The 23,352-nt window shown below is 36.8% G+C and overlaps 1 protein-coding gene across 2 annotated transcripts in view; it reads right to left on the bottom strand.

The window, feature by feature from the left end:
• The window catches only part of Iqgap1 (IQ motif containing GTPase activating protein 1), a 107,163-nt gene that overhangs the window by 37,002 nt on the left and 46,809 nt on the right, over window positions 1–23,352 (bottom strand). For both annotated transcript variants that reach the window (XM_015493036.2, XM_048790217.1), the window contains exons 6-15: window positions 20,887–20,954; window positions 19,072–19,185; window positions 17,967–18,145; window positions 16,806–16,890; window positions 12,251–12,414; window positions 11,167–11,251; window positions 9,995–10,158; window positions 9,642–9,802; window positions 8,082–8,206; window positions 5,005–5,168 (exon numbers count right to left, since the gene is read on the bottom strand). In XM_015493036.2, the coding sequence (XP_015348522.1) occupies window positions 5,005–5,168; window positions 8,082–8,206; window positions 9,642–9,802; window positions 9,995–10,158; window positions 11,167–11,251; window positions 12,251–12,414; window positions 16,806–16,890; window positions 17,967–18,145; window positions 19,072–19,185; window positions 20,887–20,954 (1,309 nt within the window). The remainder of the gene's footprint in view (window positions 1–5,004; window positions 5,169–8,081; window positions 8,207–9,641; window positions 9,803–9,994; window positions 10,159–11,166; window positions 11,252–12,250; window positions 12,415–16,805; window positions 16,891–17,966; window positions 18,146–19,071; window positions 19,186–20,886; window positions 20,955–23,352) is intronic.

The raw sequence follows: 23,352 nt of genomic DNA, 5'->3' as shown, positions 1-23,352 counted from the left end.
CAACATCATGGAGACCTGCAGCAATGGATAAGAGTTTGGGCAAACATAGACTAACCAAAAAGCTTAGAAGGAAAAGCCTGATAATAAGATATCCAGGGAGAACTTTAAAAATGTGACATATTCCTGGGATGGGAATCTAGAAGGTCACAGTGAATTTGTGAGATTTGCACATACTCAGAGAAGATATGATAAATAAAGCTACAAGTCTCACCTTGGGCGGACCTTGAGCATCTGGGCAATATGAAGTGAAGGTTAAGACAGAATTACAAACTGGTTTAATTGTTGAAGTTGTGCTCCAACATGTGCACAGAGCCCCTCTGCAACAGCTGGGAGCCTTATTGGCTTTGGGATTGAAGGAAATGATTTAACATTAGTTCACCACTAGCTAACCCAGCTGACATCAGGGGACCCATGATAGGAATATGCCTTACAGAATTCAGAAAAGTCAGAAAAGTCACTGAACAAACCCTCAAGAAGGAGTGAAATTTGATTTCCAGGGTTGCCACATTTGATTAATAAATTGTCTAGTTTCCAAAAACATAAACAAAGGGAAAGCATCCTTAAGGAAGCCCAAAATTAGACTTACAAAGGCTTAATTCAGCTATTTTAAGTATGTTAGAGAACTAAAGGAAATCATGTCTAGAGAATTAAAGAAAAGTATGTCTCACCAAGAGAAATCAAACTACACTAAAACTGAAATTCTGGAATTGAAAAGTACAATAGCTGAAAGAAAAATTCACTAGAGAGGTTCAAAATAGATTTGATCAAGTGAAAGAAAAAATTAGCAAACTTGGACTGGGGTTGTAGCTCAGTGGTAGCACGCTTGCCTGGCATGTGTGAGACACTGGATTCAATCCCCACACCACATTAAAAAAAATAAACAAATAAAACAAAGGTATTGTGTTCATATACAAATAATAATAATAAGAAGAAGAAGAAGAAAACTTGAAATAGGTGAATCGAGATGATCTGAGAATCAGCAAGAAAAATAATAAAGAAAAATGGACAAAGTCTGAGATCTGGCCACCATTATGCTGAGGTGAGCACGATGAGATTCCCTGAAGACAAGAAGAAAAAGGGGCAGAAAGAATACTTCCAGATAATGTAAACTGACTGATGTCAAGCATAGAAGCAGAATTCATAATCAAACCCCACCCATCACCACCAAAAAAAACTCCTACAACCCCAGGGTCATATGGCTTTCCTGGTGGATTCTATCAAATGTTTAAAGAACAATTAACCAAACCTTTAGAAATACTTCCAAACTCTTTCTATAAGGAAATAATTCCTTATAGGATGATTTCCAAATCACTCTATAAGACCAGTATTACTCAATACCAAGAGTATACACAAAGATACTACAAGAAAACAAATGAAGGTATTTATTTTGCTTACAAAATTTGGAATGCAGTGATATTTATTAGAATTTGCAGGGAAATGGATGGCATTAGAGCAGATTATGCTAAGTGAAGCTAGCCAATCCCTAAAAAACAAATGCCAAATGTCTTCTTTGATATAAGGAGAGTAACTAAGAACAGAGTAGGGACGAAGAGCAGGAGAAGAAGATTAACATTTAACAGGGATGAGAGGTGGGAGGGAAAGGGAGAGAGAAGGGAAATTGCATGGAAATGGAAGGAGACCCTCAGGGTTATACAAAAGTACATACAAGAGGAAGTGAGGGGAAAGGGAAAAATAATACAAGGGGGAGAAATGAATGACAGTAGAGGGGGTAGAGAGAGAAGAGGGGAGGGGAGGGGAGGAGAAGGGGGATAGTAGAGGATAGGAAAGGCAGCAGAACACAACAGACACTAGTATGGCAATATGTAAATCAATGGATGTGTAACTGATGTGATTCTGCAATCTGTATATGGGGTAAAAATGGGAGTTCATAACCCACTTGAATCAAAGTGTGAAATATGATATGTCAAGAACTATGTAATGATTTGAACAACCAACAATAAAAAATTAAAAATAAATAAATAAATTTAAAAACAACAACAACAACAACAACAAAAAAAAACCATTCCCAAAATGACTCATAGAAACTTGGAAGAAAAACTGAAGCTTCAGGGCTAGAGTTGTGGCTCAGAGGTAGAGTGCTCGCCTAGCATGCATGAGGCCCTGGGTTTGATCCTCAGCACCACATAAAAATAATAATAATAATAATAAAGATTTTGTGTCCACCTATAACTAAAAAATAAATATTAAAAAAAAATCCTGAAGCTTCAAAAAGACAATTCCACCTACAGTGCAGCTGATGAAGCTGGGACCTGACAAAGTTAAGCAAATTTTTCTTCAACTCTACCCTTCCTCCACTTTGATGAACTCTGAAAAGTTATTCCACAGCAAAAGGAAATGCTTCAAACTCCACTCACATCCTCTTAAAGTTTAACTCCCATGATGCAAACAAAAGGAGTAAACAGAGCCAGGCAAAGTGAAACAGACTTGTAATCCCAGGCTACTTTGAGGGGCTGAGGCAAGAAGATTGTTAAGTTTGAAGCCAGTCTTGACAACTTAAGGAGACCCAAAAATAAAAAATAAAAAGGGCTGAGGACATAGTTTGGTGGTAGAGAACCCCTGGGTTCAACCCTCAGTACCATTAAAAAAAGAGCAAACAGCCTTACAACATGAGTGAGGACTATGCACATTCTGTACTATCTACTTTCCTCTTTAGATATGGAGCTCAACCTAGTATATTCTCCCAAATTCCACTCTTCTGACAGTCCGATATAAGGCTCCTTTGGACATTCCTGAAAGCAAACACTATTACCTCCAAACTATACAGAATCATTGCAGCCAAGCCCCACAGCTGATATTCTAAATCAGTAGAATTAAAATTTAGAAATATGTATTTTTAAATTACTTTTCTGATGATTGGCAAGTTCAATGAATAAATGAAAGACTGAGACCTCAGATTCTAGCTTCTCCAAAGCCAACTCCTTCTTACTCAAATACATGAAATCAGATGATCCCTTAGTCTCCATTTCTTGCCTGTGAAATAGGAGTTGATTCAATGCTCTGCATGGGATCAGGTGACATTCTGCATAATAATGTGCCTCTTAAAGAAAACCTACAACCACTACACTCACGTGTTTAGGACATGTAAATTGTCAACTACTTTCATAGCAAGGGAATCAAAGGAGATCATCAGTTAACACTATAATATTACCCACAACTCTTTCACTCCAATCCAAATTTATAGTGCCTGCATGGTGTCAGTGTATAAGCAACTCCTCCCATACACTAGAGCCTTCAGCTATTTTTTTTTTTTTTTTATCTCTGACTTCCCAGAAAGAATCTGACTCCTTGAATTAAAATTTCCTTTTAGCTTTTCAAGTCCCTCTAAGAATATCACTTGAGGGATTTTCTAAGACAGAAAAGGAAGCCATGGTTCTTCCTATTTAGCTGTTATTACTTAGAAAGAACTTAAAAAATCACAATTAGAAAAATAGATGTAATTATGTTTTAATCATGCAACTAATACATGAGGCCTACTACATACAAGGCAACTTCCTAGACAACAACAGCATAAAAAGAAGTATAAATTATTTTCAGTTTCCCCAACAAACTAGCTAGGAACCACAACCAATAAACTTTTTAAAAGATGGGTTTATACAATTAATTTTAAAAGCACTTTTATAGCAGCATTATTCCTAATAGAAATAAAGTAGAAATAACCTATACAGCCATTGACTTATCAATGAAAAAAATAAAATGTCTGCAACAGAATATTATTCAGTAATAAAAAAAAAATGAAGTACTGATACATATTACGGTTGAATAAATCAAGCTACATCTAAGAAGCTAGTCACACAAGACACAGTAGTGCATGCCCGTAAACCTAGTTTTTTGGGAGATTGAGGAAAGAGGATGGCAAGTTCAAGGCCAGCCTGGGCAACTTAGTAAGACCCTGTTTCATAATTGAAAAAAGGGCCTGATTGAAAAGAGTAGTCCCGAGTTCAATTCCCATTACAGGTGGTGGGGGAGAGCAGCCAGTCACAAAGGAACATATATAGCATGATTTGGTTCCTTTTTAGGATGATGAAAGTTTGAGGCCAGCCTCCACAACTTAGGGACACCCTGTCTAAAAAAAGTGTCAGGCATGTTCACACATGCCTGTAATCCCAGCAATTCAGAAGGCTGAGGCAGAGGAGGATCACAAGTTCAAGGCCAGCCTGGACAATTAAGCAAGACTCTGTTTCAAAATAAAAAGGATTAAGGATGCAGTCAATGGTAAAGCACCCCTGGGTTCCTTTTCTAGTATCAAAAAATAAAATCATAAAAAATAATTAAATAAAATGGCTGGAGAGAGAGCTCAGTGGTAGAGCATCCATAGGTTTAATCCCCAGTAATGGGAGAAAAAAAACAAACAAAAAAAATTTCACCAATAATAGAATACATCATTGTACAATAGGATAGTGCAAAACAATGAGAATGAATAAACTATTATTACATGTGACCACACAGATGAACATCACTAACATGTTGGGCAACAGAAGCTCAATACCAAAAGAATACATAGTGTATGGTTCAATTTAAATATAGTTTAAAAATGGGCCAAAATGAGCTATGGTGTTAAAAATCAGGATAGTGGTTACCACCAAATGGCAGAATGGACAGGGCAGCAGAGGACATTAAGGAGATTTGAGGGGTGCTGGTAATGTTTCCTATACTCTGTATACCAATTACACAGGCATGTTAAGTTTTAAAAATTTATGTAACTTGAATACTTATATAGTTTGTGCATTTTTCTGGATCTTATATTTCAATAAAGAATTTACCCTAAGAGAAATGTCTACAACTAACAACAAAAACAAAACCCCAAATATGTAAAATAGCATGAACTTCAGGAAAGTGGAGTCTCTAATTCTCATAGCTCACTCTCTCCAGTGCTCTTAATCTATGGGGGACCAGAAAATTGTCAATAAATACATCAAAGAGACATCCCATCTTTACAAAGGATGAATTGCTCTAAACAAAAAGAATAAATCCAACACTGCTCACCTGGGCCTTTTCTCTCTTTGCTCTAATCAGTGTATCTTGGTAATGCTGGGCTACTTCTGCAAGAACTCCTTCAAGTTTAGCTGCAGGAATTTGCAGGGTCTGCAGAGTTTTTTGGGCATCACCTTCATCCAGGGCTTCATTAATTAAACCAATGGCCAAAATCCCTAGATATACAAAGAAAAAGGTTATTTTTTAAAATTACAAAATGTATAAACAAATCAATCCTATCCAAGCATGGTGGTGAACACTTGTAGTAGCAGTTACTCAGGTGTCTGAGGGGGAAGGACCTCTTGAATCCACAAGCTCAAGATCAGCATATGCAATATAGTGAGACTCATTTTCCATTTTTCCCCATTTTTATCGGTGCATTATAATAGTATATAATGGTGGATTTGTTGTTACATATTAGCACATGCACACAATAGAATAAAATTTGGCAAATTTGGCTGAGACCTCTTTCTAAAAATAAATCTTGAAACATGCTAATCATATGTCCACCAGAGTAACCATGAATCTGACCACCATTTGTTACCCAGTAAGAAATACTTTTTAAAAATAATTTAGTGTGGGCTGGGATGGTAGCTCAGTGGTCAAGCACTTGCCTAGCACACGTGGGGCATTGGGTTTGATCCTCAGCACCACATATAAATAAATAAAAGTATTGTGTCCATCTACAAATAAAAGAAAATGTTTAAAAAAAAATAATTTAGTTCTTATTTAATCTAGAGTCCCTCATATTCATTCCTATTGAAAGCCAAAGTTTTTTTTTTGTTGTTTTGTTTTTTTAATTCTTCTAACTTAAAATTGACAGGGAATTTTCATGAAACTGGCTTTATAGCTTTCAGGTACAATCAAATATGTAATAGGGCTGGGGTTGTAACTCAGCAGTAGAGTGCTCACCTAGCACATGAAGGCCCTGGGTTCGATCCTCAGCCCTCCCACCCACATAAATAAATAAATAAATAAAGGTATTTTTAAAAAATTCAGTATTGTGAAATATTTGCATTTAAAAAAATGTAATCAACTACTCCTGACTCATAAAAAGTCAGAGTTTAAGGGTTCTTAGTGCTAGGTGAGCACTCGACCACTGAGCCACAACCCCAGCCCCTAATTAAATATTTTTATAGAAGAAAAGAGAAAGTTTAAGAATCTTTTCTCTTAAGATAATATATTAAACAAGAGGCAGATGGAAGATTTAAACCTAGCCCCCCACCACCACCACCACCATCACCACCACCATTCCAAGGCAAATCTCTTTTCCTCTGAATGAGCTGTTATTTCTTAAAGGAAAGTAAAATGAGAAGTATTTAGGCAACTGTGTATTTTGATAAGGACTCTTATACATGCAAAATTTGGCTGGTCTTTGTCCCTAGTTCCTGGGAGGGAGCCTCTAAAATCCTTAGAATAACCTGGGTGACAGGTGTATCTGTGTTCTTTATAGTGGATCCTTACACCAAAACTGCCTTTATGCTAACCAACAACTGCTAGTGGGCCTCTAGGTAATTTGAGGATGGGAACTAGCCATGCTGGAAAGATCAATCACATTATTGTTAAGACTGGGGCTTAGAGTCATGTGATACCAGCCTGGCCTCCTGATTGCCAGGAAGAGAAAGCAGAATGGGTACTGAGTTTAATCACATGGACAATTAATTCAGTCAACCATGTGTAAATAATGAAGCCCAAATAAAAACTGCTCAGGTGAGCTTCTCAGGTGGGTGATATACATCAATATCAGGAGGAAGATACGAACTGAAGGCACAGAGCCTTGTATTTGAGACCCTCCCAAATATTGCCCTATGGGTCTCTTCATTTGATTGCCCTAATTTATATCTTTGTAATAAAACTATTATCATAAGTCTAGCACTTTTTCCAGTTCTCAATAGCAAACTATTGAGCCTGAGGGGACAGAAGGAACCCCCAAATTTATAGCCAGTTGTTCACAAGTGCAGTGACCTAAGAACCCCGCCTGGAACTTAAGACAGATATCTAAAGCAAGAGGATTCTTGTGAAGGATAGTGCCCTCGACCTGAGCAAAGCAACACACATATGTGTATATATATATATATACACACCACACACACACACACAAAAAAACCACCAAAAAATAGCATTTAACAGTAATATATCACATTCAATTCACCTCCTGAAAAATTTATTTTTTAAAAAATATTTATTGTTTTTAGTTGTAGTTGGACACAATACCTTTATTTTATTTATTTATTTTTATATGGTGCTGAGGATCGAACCCAGGGCCTTGCACGTGCTAGGTGAGTACTCTACCGCTGAGCCACAACCCCAGCCCCAAATTTCTTATTGTTTTGTTTCGTTTCTTTGGCAGTAGTACTAGGGATTGAACCCAGGGCCCCATGCATGTTAAATAAGTGTCCTACCACTACAGCTACATCCCCAGTCCCTCAAACTTATTTATTAGATTCATACCTAACTATAGCAATTGCCTAGTGTTTTGAAAACAGTATCCAATGTTAGCTTTTTTTAAAAAATATTTTTATTAGTTGTTCATGGACCTTTATTTTATTTACTTATTTATATGTGGTGCTGAGAATTGAACCCAGTGCTTCGTACATGCTAGACAAGTGCTATACCACTGAGCCACAACCCCAGCCCCCCAACCTTAGCTTTTTGAGTTTTATAAATATTTTTCTCTCAAAAGTTATTCTAGGGGCTCAGTTGGTAGAGTGCTTGCCTTGCAAGCACAAGGCCCTAGGTTCAATCTCCAGCACCATACATACACACACACACAAGTTATTCTAGCAAGGTGTGGAGCACATGCCTGTTATCCCAGGAGCTTGGGAGGCTGAGGCAGGAGGATTACAAGTTCAAAGCCAGCCTCAGCAAAAGCGAGGCACTAAGCAACTCAGTGGGACTCTGTCCCTAAATAAAATATAAAATAAGGCTGGGGATGTGGCTCAGTGGTTGAGTGCCCCCAAGTTCAAGTTCAATCCCTGGTACCCCCCCCCCAAAAAAAGTTATTTTTAGCAACGATATCTAGAACCAGTTCGTGGAAATTGCATCATCTTTAATAGTGACATTACTTGAGGAGCAGGATGATTACTCACGTTCATGTTCCTCTTGTACCACCAGGTTCACATGGTCCACACAAGCTTGGATATCATTCCATGTGATGAATTCATTATTCTCTGCATGTGCCTGAGCTTTCAGTTTCATCAACTCATCGAGATACCTGCCCCCAACCCCAATCAAGAACAAAAGACCTTCAGGATGATAATAGAAATGAGAAGACTAAGGAACAAAGTACTCAAAGAACAAAGGACTCTAGGGTACCCCAACTGTTTGATATAATCTATAGGCAAGTTTTGGGATTGAGGAGTTCCCTTAAACAAAATGTGAAAATGTAAGGAAGTCACTTATTCAATAGCTTGTTATATATAGAATCAAGGGCAACAACTGAAGCAATTCCTTTAATGACCAAAAAAAAAAAAAAACTGGGTGTGTAGCTCAATGCTAGAGCATCTGCCTAGCACACATGAGGCCCTGAGCTAAATTCCCAGCACCTCCTCAACCAGACACATGAGCATGTAGAAGCAATGACAGATGAACAAATCATTATTCAGCAACTTTTAAAGTGCTGATTTAAGCAAAAATTCTCTATTGGGTTAAAAAATATTCTGTGAACAGTTAATGGGAAAGGAGCACTTTGATGTTGTAAAAGGTTCAAAAAGAAATGATATCCTGGGGCTGGGGATGTGGCTCAAGCAGTAGCATGCTCGCCTGGCATGCGTGCAGCCTGGGTTCGATCCTCAGCACCACATACAAATAAAGATGTTGTGTCCACCGAAAACTAAAAATAAATAAATATTTAAAAAATTCTCTCTTTCTCTCTCTCAAAAAAAAAAAAGTTTTTTAAAAAAGAAATGATATCCTGTTGTTAAAGGAAAAAATATGCAATGGTGTTTAAACTGTCTCCCTGACCCAAGGATAAAATCTAAGAATCTCAAATAGAAGAAAAAATAGATCTTATATGTCAATTTTGATATCATATCATATTCACATCACAAAAATGGTGAACTAAATCATGTTAAGCCTTTAGATCCAATTTCCAATTTATAAGAATAAGCAACATGAGAAAGCTCCTAGAACTATACATAAGATGAGAAATTTTATAGAACAACTAGCCCCATCTCATTAACAAGTCAGTGTCATGAAAAAGAGGACCTATTCTAGATTAAAAGAAACCTAAGAGACATAGCCAGATGCCACACATGGTCCTGGTCTAGATCCCGGTTTGAATAAACCAGTTATAAAAGACAGTTTTGGAACAACTGAACAAGAATGAAAAAAAAAAAAAAAAACAACAACTAAGATTTAGAAGATATTAAAAGAAGTATTAATATTGCTGATAGTACAGTGTTATTTTGGCTATATAACAAATTTAGATAAGCACATGTATTTAGGAGAGGAACATCATGGTATCTGTAATGTACTGTAAATGCTTCAGCATAATACAGAATAAAAAGAATCAAAGCAGAACAACAACAACAAAAAAGAATGATTACACTATAGTCATAATGCCTGCAGAGAAAACAGAAGAGAAGATAGATGAAATGCAGGGATATCAGGTATGTAATGGACTCAATGCATTTACTGTGGGCACCCACCTCTGACAGTTTTCTTCCTCAATGTTGGTAAGGCCTGTAACTGAACTGCTCAATTGCTTCCACACTGTACTAATGTCTCCTGATTCCAGTGCCCTGTTGATTAGGGCCACTGATGATAGCATCTCCACAGCAACAGAGAGCTCTGGATGGGTGAGGTTATGCTGTACAGAAAGGGAGAAAGAAAACACAGTAAGTGGAGGTATTCTCCAATACCAAGAGAGACGGAAGTTTAAATAAACTATAAGAAAAGTAAGTTTCTGGAAAAACATTCTACCTAAGCTTACTAAGATGTGGGTATTAAATTTACTTTCACCCCATTTGGCTTACAAACAAGAGAGGATTGACTAACTTACTTCAGGACTCTGTTGCTGCAGAGTAGCAAGTTCCTTCTGATAAAGATCAGCAGCAAATGGATACACCTGGGGCAGCTGCGCTTCATGATTCATTAGTTCCAAAACAGTCTTCTCAGCAACACCCTTCTGGATTGCAGCATTAATTGCTGCCACTGCTGCCAATCCTATGCAGAAAATAGGAGGTTAGAAATGCAGCAGGCTTAGACAGCCCTATGGGAAAGGAGGTGACAATTTTCACTGAAGCTATGAAATATCAGGCTATGAAGCTTGAAGTGGATCTTTCATCTTTTAAATGTTGCTTCTTTTGCATGATGTATGACATGTGAACCATATTTCAATAAGGGCAGCCTCCTAATCATTCTCCTCATCAGTGTTTTCTTTCTACTCAACTCATCCCATATGCCAATATTATCTCCACCTAAAACATCTTTTCTTTCCCCTGGAGTCCAGCAAATACATCTTAGGCTACAATTCAAAGCATTCCACAGTCTTTTCTAACACTTTGTCTGACTTTATTCAACCCAAAACATATACAAAAATTTTATTCTAACCACCATTTCCTTAAATGAATTGCTCACCTTTTGCACCCCTGCTCCCACTTTCTTCCTTATTGTCTCACATAAGGAACATTCTTCTTTTCCTCATTCACAATTCAAATTTTACCAATCTAGTATCTCCTCCTCTAGATATTTCCCTGACTATAAAGTGCTTATTGGCCAAAGTGAGCCTGCATTAACTCTACTTCTACTTTTAAAACTGGAAGAACCCATTAGGCGCAGTGGTGCACGCCTGTAATCCCAGCAGCTCTGGAGGCGGAGGAAGGAGGATTGCCAGTTCAAAGCCAGCCTCAGCAAAAGCGAGGCACTAAGCAACTTAGTGAGACCCTGTCTCTAAATAAAATACAAAATAGGGCTGGGAATGAGGCTCAGTGGTCAAATGCCCCTGAGATCAATCCCTGGTACCCACGCCAACACTTCCCACCCCGCCAAAAAAAAAAAAAAATGGAAGAACCCTACAGCCTCCCAAAGTACTTGGTAGTTATTATGGCTAGTAGGCTTGGGGCAGAGGGTGAGGAGTAATAGATGCTAACCTCATACCCTTATTGACATAAAGCCACAAATTTCCTCCCTTCCTAAATATTTCAGGGGACACCCAGCTGAGAGGATTCTTACTTCTCTGATATTGCTGGGCAGCAATGTTTGCAGCATCTACTCCAGATTGCAGCTCCTCTTTTTGCAGGGGATCAGTATGACCACTCTGAGAAAAGCAAAGGACATTTATGAAGACATTACTCATGCCTATGCCTCTAGACCTGATAGTTTTCATATCTTAGCAGCAGACACAGGGCGAACACAAGTGACAGCTACGGGCTACATGGAGCCAAGTATCAGCTTGGCTAGAGACAAATCTGGACTAGAGTGACTTTCCAGATATCAGCACATTTTTTAAACTATTTTGTGAAAAGCATCAAAATGTTCTGAGAGAAAATGTTTATAGAATCATTAGAGCACATTAATGCTACTTTCTCTAACCAACATACAGAGAATTTGTAAAATGTATATTTGCCCTTATTTAGACAAAAAAGAAAGCCCTTCATGTTTGTTCTTTAAAAAAACAAAAACAAAAACCCAAAACTCCACAAAATTTAATTCACATAATCTACCCATTGAAAAAATTAAGTATTTTCCCAGTGTTGGCCAAGGCAAACTAGTGTGGGGTGTGTGTTTGTTTTAAAGTGGAAATTCCCAAGTAATAATGTAAAAAAATTCAGATTTTGTTTTCCTTCAAAGGCTTTTTCTCAGGGAGGAGCAGGACAACTGAAGTGAAGAAGTGGTTAGATTCAGGGTATTAATTATTTTAAAAGAGGATTCACAGCTCTAAAAGCAAAAGAGGGCTGAAGATAATGTGTAATTTAGCTAAGGAAAGTTTTTTTCAACTAATGATGGAAAAGAAATTAGGAATAAGAAAAGGCCATATCTTTAAATGACAGAATGAAATTCAAATGGATGTAAATAGCTGGGTGCAGTGGTGCATGCCTGTAATTCCAGTAATTAGGGAGACTGAGGGAGGAGGATGGCAAATTCAATGCCAGCCTCAGCAACCTAGCAAGACCCTGTCTCAAAATAAAAAATAAAAAGGGCTGGAGATGTGTCTCGATGGTTAATGTACCTGAGTTCAATGCCCAATATCAAAAGACAAACAAAAATCAAATGGATGTACAGGAACTCTTGCAGGTTCCACCCAGAGTATGTTCACCTGTCTCTTCTGCTGCTTATCACTCAGGAGCTGCTTGAAGTACCAGTCACTGTTCTGTTGCTGGAGTCCTCGAAGACCCAGAGCAGGAGACTGCAGAGCCTTGAATAAGGCCAGGGCATCTCCCTGCTCTAAAGCCAGGTCAATATTTGCTAATGCAGAAAATGCTGAGGAGGAAGAAAAAGACAAAAGGCTTTAAAAAGAGATACCATATTAGTATAATAGCCTCAAACTCAGTTCCAGATTAGGGGAATATTATTTGGCCTTTATCTGTAATATTTCAGATTTTAGGATTAGAAGATAATTTTTTTTTGCTTTTATTGGTGCATTATAGTTGTGCATAATAGCTAGCTTCATTTTAACATAATAATTTATGCATGGAATTTATATTTAGTCCATTTCAGTCCCCAGTGTCCCCCACTTTCCCTCTACCTACTCCCCTTCTTCTATTCTACTGATCTACCTTCCACTCATTTATATATTTAATTGGCACTTTATAGATATAATCTAATTTTGTGAAATTCATTCTGTATTTCCTCCCCTTTCTAGTCAATCTCCTACTCTGTTGATCTTCCCTCTGTCTTTATGATATCTGACTACCCATGCCCTTTTTTTATTCCCCTTACTTTGCTCTAGCTTCTGTACGTGGGAAAGAACATCTGACCCTTGATTTTCTGAATCTGGTTTATTTCATTTAGCACGATGTTCCCCAGTTTCATCCATTTACCAACAAATGCCATAATTTCTTTCTTCTTTATGGCTAAGTAAAATTCCATTGTGCATTAGAAGATAATCTTAAAGTTATCCAGTCCAGGGGGTCTTAACCAGGTTGTTCACCAAATTCCATACAGATTCCTAAGCCACACCCAAGCTTACTTAAAAGCTTCCAGATGTAGATAGCTTGGCACTAATAGAAGCCACCAATCCAGACTTTCTAAAATGCCCAGTAGTTGAGCAGATCATGTTTATAGACTATTAAACAGATAAAAGTATAGAATATGACAATTTATTACATTTTTGACAATTTTGTTTCAAAGACTTTTTAAAGTTCCCATCCTAGAGTTCACACAGAATGTATTTAACTCCTCTGGCTTCCTATGACAATGCATTCCTTACCAAGAGCCTGAGTTTCTTCAACCATTTCTTATATAGCATCATTTTGAATCCATTCATTATCCTGATATTTCCTGAACACTCTCAAGCCATGGTAGTCAGTGTCCAGACATCAACTGCAGAGTGGAAGGAGCTGTCTTCCCCCTCTCAACCTCTACTTCTAGGGCTGGGGTTGTGGCTCAGTGGTAGAGTGCTTGCCTGGCATGCATGAAGCACTGAGTTCCATCCCAGTACCACATTGGGAAAAAAAACACGAAATAAACACTTTCTATTTCTAGCCATAGACTCCAATGTCACACAAGTTCTTTAATGTAACATCTGACAATGGAAACCCAGATATTCATTCATCTGAATGTAATAGTAAAGGGTGAATTTTTTTTTTTTTTTAAGACACAGTATCTCACTATGTTGCCCAGGCTATTTCAAACTCCTGGGTTCAAGCAATCCTCCTGCTTCAGCCTCCCAAGTACTGTGGAATATAGGCTCATGACATCATGCTGAGCTGATAGGGTGATTTTTAAGATTAAATGAAATACTCACGAAAGCCCTTCATATATTGTAAAATAAATAAGGTGTTATTAAGTTCAAAGTTAGAATAATTTCTGATTTCAGAAATTATACCCAGTCAGAAATCATACTTACTTTATTGTTTGTTTGTGGGTTTTTTTTTTTTTTTGGTGTGTGTGTGTGTGTGTGTGTATTGTGGTGCTGGGGATTGAACCCAGGGCCTTGTGCATGCTAGGCAAGCACTAAACCACCTGAGCTATACCCCCAGCCCTCTTTTTTTCTTTTTTAGAAAAAAATGGACTATTACTCCACTACTCAGTGATGAACATCTGATTTTATCACCAATGAGCAAAAAGAAACCAATAAAACACAAAAATTCAAAATACCTAGGTCATAACAAAACTTATTAGTTTAAAATGATTTCTTTAAAAAAATCAACTATTAATATAAGTTCTTAGAAAGACAAAACAACTCACGGGAAAATAAAGTTTTAAATAAAATGGAAAATGGCAGCCCTTCTCCCCTCTGAGAGGACCCAGTATCTCCCTTGAAAGTGTCCCCTTTCCCTTTTCTTATTCCTTCAATAAACATATGCCTGTTACTATGGGGGTAGGGAGCAGGTACAACCAATAGGGGAGAAGCAAAACTAATAAAACCAAAAGGTAAAAGAAAGAAAAAACTGCTCTGGATTTATGATCTCATTGTAGGTTCCTGGGAGACTGCTTATTTCTTTCTAATGATTATGCCTGTAATTCAACTACCTGAGCCCTGCGCCAAGGTATACATAATCTTCTTGAATCACAGCTGAAGGTCTACATGGCCATTATTCCTTCCACAATATTCACCGAGGTCCTGCGATATGCTGTGAAAACAGCAGTTAACAAAACAAATATCCCCATCCTCACTGAGGTTTTTTTTAAATTTTTATTATTTTTTTATAGTAGGGGCAGAAAATAAAATCAATTCAGAGAGCAACCAGATTTTGTCTAAGTATGAACTACAGAATCTGAGTATCTGCTACAAAAGCCTCTAGTCAATTATGCTTTCTTTGGAAGCATAAATTTACCATTTTCATAGGTAAAAATATGAATAGAACATTTAAATACTTTCTCTCACTGAACTTTAATTATTAACTTTAATTTTATTATCCTACTTAACAAAAAATAAAATATTTTCTGCTTTCTAACTACTCAGCCTGCAGATTTCCTCTGGGGCAGTGTTAATGAGCAGTGTTGCTGGTTCTCATACCCTAACAACAACAACAAAAAAAACCCTCTATCTATAATTACATTAAGATGAAAAAGTCCCTATATCTTCGTAAGAACATAATATTCCTCATATTCTCAGTGAATATTCACATGCACTGAAAACTTACCCCAACCTTGAGAAGTTACCATTCCCTTCTTTATGACTGCACCTCATATATCTTTGCTACCTTGTTATAATAAAGCTGTCCTGAAATTATTCATTTGCATAGCTACCTTCCCCACTATATTGAGTTTATTTGAAAGAACTTCTGTGACCATATCAGAACAATGTGCATAGAACACCGAGTACACACACTTATGATTATTTTCTTGCAAGTTTATAATTCTCATATAATTAGCAAGGAAAGCAATAAAGGTTATAAAACCCTGAACAATATTGTAGGAAAAACTCCTTAGTAAAGCAAAAAAATATTTTATATACTCTATGCAACAGGAAACATGCTGGACTTTCTTCTCATACAGAGTACTAAGTATAAGCACAGTCCAGTTTATATTTGCTAACCTAAGTATTCAGAGAGATACAGCACAAGAAATCAATCATACTTGAAGGGAACTATTACTTTGTTCAGAAGGTCATTATCCTAAATAAATGAACCATAATATAATAGAATACAAAGAATCTTGGTCAAGATTTAGATCTCTGTATCAAATGGAGTTGATGAAATTCTTCCAAACTCCTCTCTAGTTATCAAGAGTATTATTAGTTCAAACAACAAATTAGAACCTCCAATAAATAAATGATTACTATATTATTATCTTGAGCAAAACAAATCAAAATGCGGTCTAATTGATTATAATAAAAATTTTTGTTCTTTTGTTGAGTATAACACTATGCTGGGAATTATAAAAATTTCAAAAGAAGCAGAATAATCTCTAACTGAAGGAATTTACAAAGATGTTCAAAAAAATGAGGAGCTGGACATGGTAGTCCACACCTGTAATCACAGATACCTGGAAGGTTAAGGCAGAAGGATTCCAAGTTCAAGGCATGCCTCATTAACTTAGTGATATCCTAACTCAAAATATTAAAAGTAAACAGCTGGGGGTGTGGCTCTATGACAGAAGTCACTTGCCCTCCAACTTGTGATTCGCCTTCCTTGGCCTCTCAATCCTCTGTTGGGATTACAAATATGCTCCACCATGCCTGGTCAGAAAACATGTTTTTAAAATATTTTTAACAGGATAAAATAATCAAAAAAGAAAGCCCAGAAGCCCTTGCAGGTATAAGAACAAGGGTCATCTGAGGGCAATGATAGTTCAAACAGACACAAGAATACACAATACTGTAATAAATAATCATTCCTAAACAAATCCACTAATGTCTACAATTAAACCATGTCTTTTTTTTTTTCTTTCTTTTTTTTGTGGGGATGTGGGTAGGTGGGGGTACTGGAGATTGAACCAAGGGGCAGTTAACCACTGAGCCACATCTCCAGCCCTTTTTTGAATATTTTATTTAGAGACAGGGTCTTACTCAATTGCTTAGGGCCTCACTAAGTTGCTGAGGCTGGCTTTGAACTCCTGATCCTCCTGCCTCAGCCTCCCGAGCCACTGGGATTACAGGCATGCACCACTGCGCCCAGCTAAACCATGTCTTAAGTCCAAGAGTAGAACAACACAAACATTATTCTGTAATATCCCCTTAGGTGCTTATTCAAGAACATACTTACTATTGACTTTATTTATATTGCCTTGAATTTCAGCTTGAGTGAGTAGCTCCTCATAAACGTCCCTTTCTCTCTCGGAGTTTTCTGTCTGAGGATGAGTAAAAAGTATAATTAAATTAGTTCAGGTCTCTAAGAAGACCACAGAAATACATTTGTACCTCTCTACCACCATTCAACACAATTAAGAACAAGTGTGTATGTGACTTCAATCCTTTGTAAAAAAAAAAGAGCAGAATGCTGCGTGATTACAACTAAAAACCTGACTAGATCTACTTGTTAATAAGCACTGGGATGTTGCAGAGCTAGACAAGTGAAGGAAGCACTGGATAAACCCTGTGAGGTGGTGGGACTAATGACCCACATCTTGCCTCAGACGTGAGCAGAATGGGCACACATGGGTACCAATCTTGAAGCTTCACTGGTGGCACAAACAGGGGCAGGGCTGCAATTACAAATCTGCAGATCAATTGGGCACCTGTTTTGGGGGTTGAAATCCCTGCTCAATGATAAGAGATTTAAAGAATATTCTGAGAGCAGAGTTGACTTCATCTTATCATCTGAATACTTTCCAAAGAACTGAAACATTTTAATCATTAATTTCAAGGGGTGAATAAACTTGAGTGAAGTCTTATAGGACATTCTTAGCCTCATTTTTCTTTTTCAAGTAAGAATCATTCAGCTAACTTCTACACAGTGATAAAATGGTTAAAAAAAAAAATTCACTCCAGAGGGGCTGGGGAAAATGATTTGGAAATCATCTTTCCAAAGGATATAAGTAATTTTTAATGGCCACAATCCAAAACTTCATTCGCACAAAATTCAAAAAGAAAACAAGAGGTCAAAATGGAACCTAATACCAAGAGACTACATATTGTATAATTGCATTTCAATGAAATTCTAGAAATGGTATGATATAGTGAGAAAAACAGGTTGGTAGTTATCTGGAGGAGGGATGGGCAGATGGAGATTGACTGCAAAGAGGAGTCAGGGAACTCTTCAGTGAAATAGTTAAACAGCCACATACATTTGTAAAACTCAAATTGTATACTTAAAATGCATGGATTTTATTGTATGTAAATTATACTTTAATAAAACTTTTTTAAAGTGGAGTCATACCGAATGATAGAAGAATATAAATTAATTATAAAAATATTCCATTTTTACCCTGTTTTTAGCATTTGTCATTTTGTCTTGCTTGGCCTGATAAAGTATGTCCTGGTAAGTAGAAGCCAGAGGCTCTTCAAGATTTACAAGCATTGCGTTGGGGTTTTTCAAAGCTGCAAACGTGTCAGCTGGAATTCTACGATCAATAGCTTCATTAATAGCAATAACAGCAGCATGTACTAAAAAAAAAAAAAAAAAAATTCAAAGCATAGAATACTGAAATTACTAAAGGATATATACAGATACAAAACAACATTGCATCCCCTATTACAGAGAAAAACTTTTTTTTTTTTCCTGTACTGGGAATTGAACCCCAGTGTGCTTTGCCACAGAGCTATGTCCCCAGCTCTTTTCTTTTCTCTTTTAGTTTTGAGACAGAGTCTCACTAAATTGCTTAGGCTCGCCATGAACTTGCAATTCTTCTGCCTCAACCTCACGAGTTGATGGGATTACAGGTGTGTGTGACCACACCCAGCAAAAGGTTCCTTTGCATAAATAAGAGTAAAAACACTTGGAGCTAGAGGAGTAACTCCCTAGATCCTGCAAACCTAGTCTCTGATGCACAAAGCCACAGCTCTGCCTATGATCCATGTTGAATTTACAGTCACACAGGGAAATACTCATGAGGGAACACTAGAAGGAACATTTATTTGGTATGGAAAATGTTCACCCTTAATGACCTAGTGAATACCATAAAGAAAAAAAGAAACCCTTCAAAAGGCAATGAAATGGAGGCTGGGGCCGGGGCTGGGACTCAGCATTAGCACACTTGCCTGGCATATGTGAGGTACTGGGTTCAATTCTCAGCCCCGCATATAAATAAATAAAATAAAGGTCTATCAATATGTTTAAAATTTTTTTTAAAAAAGAAAAAAAAAAAGGCAATGAAATGTAGAACTCACTTTCTAAATGTTTTTCTTTTAATCAAAATTGATAATTCATTTCCAAATAACAACAGCATGGAAGACTATAGCAATGTTTAAAATCCCATCTATAGACTTAAACTTGATAGCAGAATTCCTATTGTCCAAGATCATCACCACAGTATTAATCACTACAAGTTGTAGTAACAATCCCACTGGAACCCAGAAAATCTCTTTCTTACATGCAGCTTCATCCACAGACAGCTCATTAGCCAGGATGCCCCCAATCTTGCTGAAGGCAGGCATCTGGATCCCATACTTCTCTAGTTCAATCTTCATGTTGTTGATTTCTTCTTCTACAGAAAAGAATGAAGACCCAACCAAGCAAATTAAGTACCCTTTCACAACTCAGAGAAGGAAACAGATTCCTTAGCTATAAAATGAGAGAAAATGGCATCTACTCCTTAGGGTTATTAAAAGGATTTAATGAAATAATACATGGGAGCATGTAACATAGTACCTACTATATAATTTGTAATCAATAAACATTAATTAGGCATTGAACGTTAACTATAAAGTGAGAAGACCCTATGGGAAAGTTTTCAAAACTGCTACTTATGGCATTTCCTACAATTAACTTACAAATGGAAGCTTTAAAGGGAGCTCAAGAAGTGAATCACAGTTATCTCAGTCTTTAAAATCCAAATCAGTAGCTGCTACTCAATAACTTTGTTTCTAAGACAGAAAGCCAAATGATAAAGAAAACAACATGTAAGGTTTGACCTTTGCCCCACATCTGGTCAACAACTTCCCTGGAAGGAAAAATGTCACAGATAAAAGCTTTCTTATTAATTCTTAAACTCCCAGGCCTAAAAAATAATCACTAGTTCAAAAAACTTGAATCTCTTTTACCCCTAACCAATATTAACCTCTGCTCTTTTTCTCCCCAAGCATCCTCTTCAAGCACCTGACTACAGAAAATACACATAATGCTACCAGTTTGTCTAAGGGGTTCATGTGTTAAAGGCTTAGTACTAGGTGCAATAATGTGAGAGGTGGTAGAACCTTTAAGAGGTGGCATCTACTGGGAGGCTCTAGGGTCACTGGTGATACTGCTCTCAGGACGCAGGTAGATCTGGAACTAACCTTGAGTTAGTTCTCAGAAGACACTGTTAAAAAAAATTCTGGCCCCACCTAGCTCTCTGGCACCTCTCTTGCAAGGTGATCCCCTATTCACAGATATGCTTCTGCCATACCATCTGCCAGAGGCCAAACCAAATCAGTAGGGTCACCTGATCTTATATTTTCACCCTACAAAACTATGAGCTAAATAAGCCTTGTTTCTTATATGTGGGGGGTTGGGGGGTACGGGTAACTGATGTCTGAACCCAGCTCTTATCACTGAGCTACATCCCCAGGCCCCCCCCCCTTTTTTTAAATTTGGAGACAGTCTCGCTGAATAACTAAATTGCCAAGGCTGGCCTTAAATTTGGGATCCTCCCTTAGCCTCTGGAGTTGCTGGAATTACAGGTGTGCACCAATGTGCCTGGTAGCCTCTTTTCTTTATAAAGTGTCTCAGGTATTTTGTAACAGGAATAAAAGACTAATATGTATAAAAACACCCACCCAAAGATGGTTAAACTTTAAAATTACTAAAATGCTATCTTTGCATCTTTTCACTTCCTATTCATTTGCCTTTGCTTTGCCCACAATAGGAATGGGAAGGACTTATAAACTTTCTTTTTACCATACATGAACATTTAATGTTAGATGCTAATACAATTATGTTTTATATATATTACAAATTAAAATTACTCAATTTACATATGAGAAAACAGATTTACTAATCATACCTAGGTTGTAAGTGAAAGAACACAGCCTGAAATTCCAAGTTTAGTGTTCTGTCCATCACATTAAGAAAGGCAAGTTATTTATATTTCTTTCATCATTTTTTCCAGAGTATTTTTAAAGCCCTAGTTCTTTAAAATTGGTGCTGCTGACTTTCCAGCCTGTTTCAAATAAATCAAACATTTCCTGCCAAGCATGTAGCTTCTTACCTGTGAAGTCAACTTTTCCATATAGGTCTTGAATCTGAGGAGCCAGGCCTAGTTTAAACAGGTACAAACTAGAAGACATAATATACAAGAGTTAGGCCTCCCAGCAGTACCTACCTGCTGCTCTTAAAGAAAACTGGCAGTCAGGGAAATCAGCAGACATAAATTCAAATCCAAGTTCTGGCATAAACATAATGTATAATTAGGTATTAGTATTAATTTTAACATAACTAATATTAGTGAGGTCTCTTGGTTTCTGTTTATCTTCCTATAATCAATAACTTTTAGGTGACACTTTAAAAACTGTCATGAAAAATTGTCATTCTGAGACAGTAAATCTTACACTGAATTCATATTACTGATATAAAATTTTAATTCAGGTAATTCAAGAGTTTTAATAAAGTACATATTATGTACCTTAATCTTTAAATTAAACAAAGAAAAGAAATTCATTAGACTCTAAGCTCCATGAAAGAAGGAACAATAAAAGTCTCATTCACTAATATCCACTCAGAGCCTATAGATCATAAACATGAATCAATATCTCACAGATATAGAAAGTGTCTGTAAACTTGGGTAAGGTTAGTGTATTATAACACTATAGCAGACTAGATTTGATTAAGTTAGAAGAGATCAAATGGACAGTTCACAGACATTGACAGTTAACAATAAGGGAGAAGACAAAAAAATACATCAGAAACAAATCCTAGAAATTTAATTGTCTACAGTTTTTGCAAATTATCTATAAACTTCAGCATCATTTAAATATATATAGGCATCATGCACACTGCATTCACAGAACTGATCAAAACTTAAATTGTATACAATAAACCCAAATGTAGAACTGAAAACACACTGAATTTTCTGTTTATATATCCACAGCAGTTAAATATTTTCTCAGAGAAGTGCCATGTATATGATTAAGTGCTTTCCTTTGGGGCAAAACATTCAAAATGAAACCATATAAAGTTGCTCTCTCAGAAGATTTTATAACTACTCAAGAAGTTTTCCAGAGCAAAATAAAAATAATCAATAACTTTCTATACATGTAATAGGTCCCCTTATATATTTTCTCCATTAATATGCCTGACTTATATTCTGATTAATAACAGTATTTAATCTTTTTTTGTACTGGGGATTGAACCCAGAGGAGCTTTACCACTGAGCTATATCCCTAGCTCTATCTATCTGTCTATCTAATCAATCTATCTATAGTACCAGGGATTGAACCCAAGGAGCCACATCCCCAGTCCTTTTTTACATTTTATTTAGAGACAGAGTCTCTGAATTGCTTAGGGCCTTTCTAAATTGTTGAGGCTGGCTTTGAACTTGCGATCCTCCTGCTTCAGCCTCCCAATCCTCTGGGAGTACAGGTATGCACCACTGTGCCCAGTAGTAAGGGTATTTTCTCCAGGAATTTCTTCCCCTTTTATTCCCATTATAAAACAGAAAAATGGTTGCCACATTTTAAAAAACTTAAGGACATTACTTTCATAGCCCAAGAGACATAAAATGTCACTTTTAATGTCATCTGATGGTAAATTAAAAGTGTACAAAGATACCACTGGCTGATGAAAAAAGTAGGAGTGTGGGCACCATCTTTCTTGTACCTTTCCTTACTTATTAGGAAGTGTTTAGGAGTATTTTATGGAAACACTGGAGCTATAAATAGAATCATAATAGCCACTCAAATACTCTAATCCAGCACAAAAAGCACTTAGCTTCAAACTCAAAACTTAAAAACCCTACCAGTGAACATTACTTCCCAACCTTCACTCAGGCTGCTTCATGCTTCTAACTAAAAACACCTGTTATCTGGTCAGCGTGTCATTAAGCTTAGACTTTTCTTTTTCCCTATTTAAGCTACACTTTGTAGCAATAGCAAGAAGCAAGCTGTGTTGGCTAATCTTGATTCCAACTATCTTTGCTGACACAGAGTAAAATAGAAATCAATAAACTAATCTCAAAGATTATTAATAAAAACTCTTATGACAGTTAATTAGCAAACAGAATCCATACACAGTCCTTTATCTAAATTCTTTGAGCCAGACATGCATCAATGTAGAAATGTTTCAAATATTAAAAAGATTCTATAGTGTACATGGTATTAGAAGACATTCCCAGGATGTGCTGGGGCAGCACCCATAATCAATACATTGCTTTTCTGCAGAGAAACATACAAGTATACATAAATATTCTAAATAACCTCAATTAATCCTTACCAGGTTTTGCCAACAAAAGAGCTTGCACTAAAACTTTATTTTCAGAAATATTAAGGTTTTTTTGTTTTGTTTAAAAATTTTTTTTTAGTTGCTGATAGATCTTTATTTTTTTAATACGCAGTGCTGAGAATCGAACCCAGTGCCTCACACATACCAGGCATGTGCATTACCACTGAGCCACAGGCCCAGCCCCAATATTAAGTTTTTTTTTTTTTTTAAATTTGGGATTATGGGCCTATTTGACCCC

This window comes from Marmota marmota, unplaced genomic scaffold (assembly GCF_001458135.2).
Source record: "Marmota marmota marmota unplaced genomic scaffold, marMar, whole genome shotgun sequence".
Lineage (NCBI taxonomy): Eukaryota > Metazoa > Chordata > Mammalia > Rodentia > Sciuridae > Marmota > Marmota marmota.
Note: the sequence above shows the minus strand (reverse complement) of the source record. Positions and strands in the feature narration are given on the sequence as shown.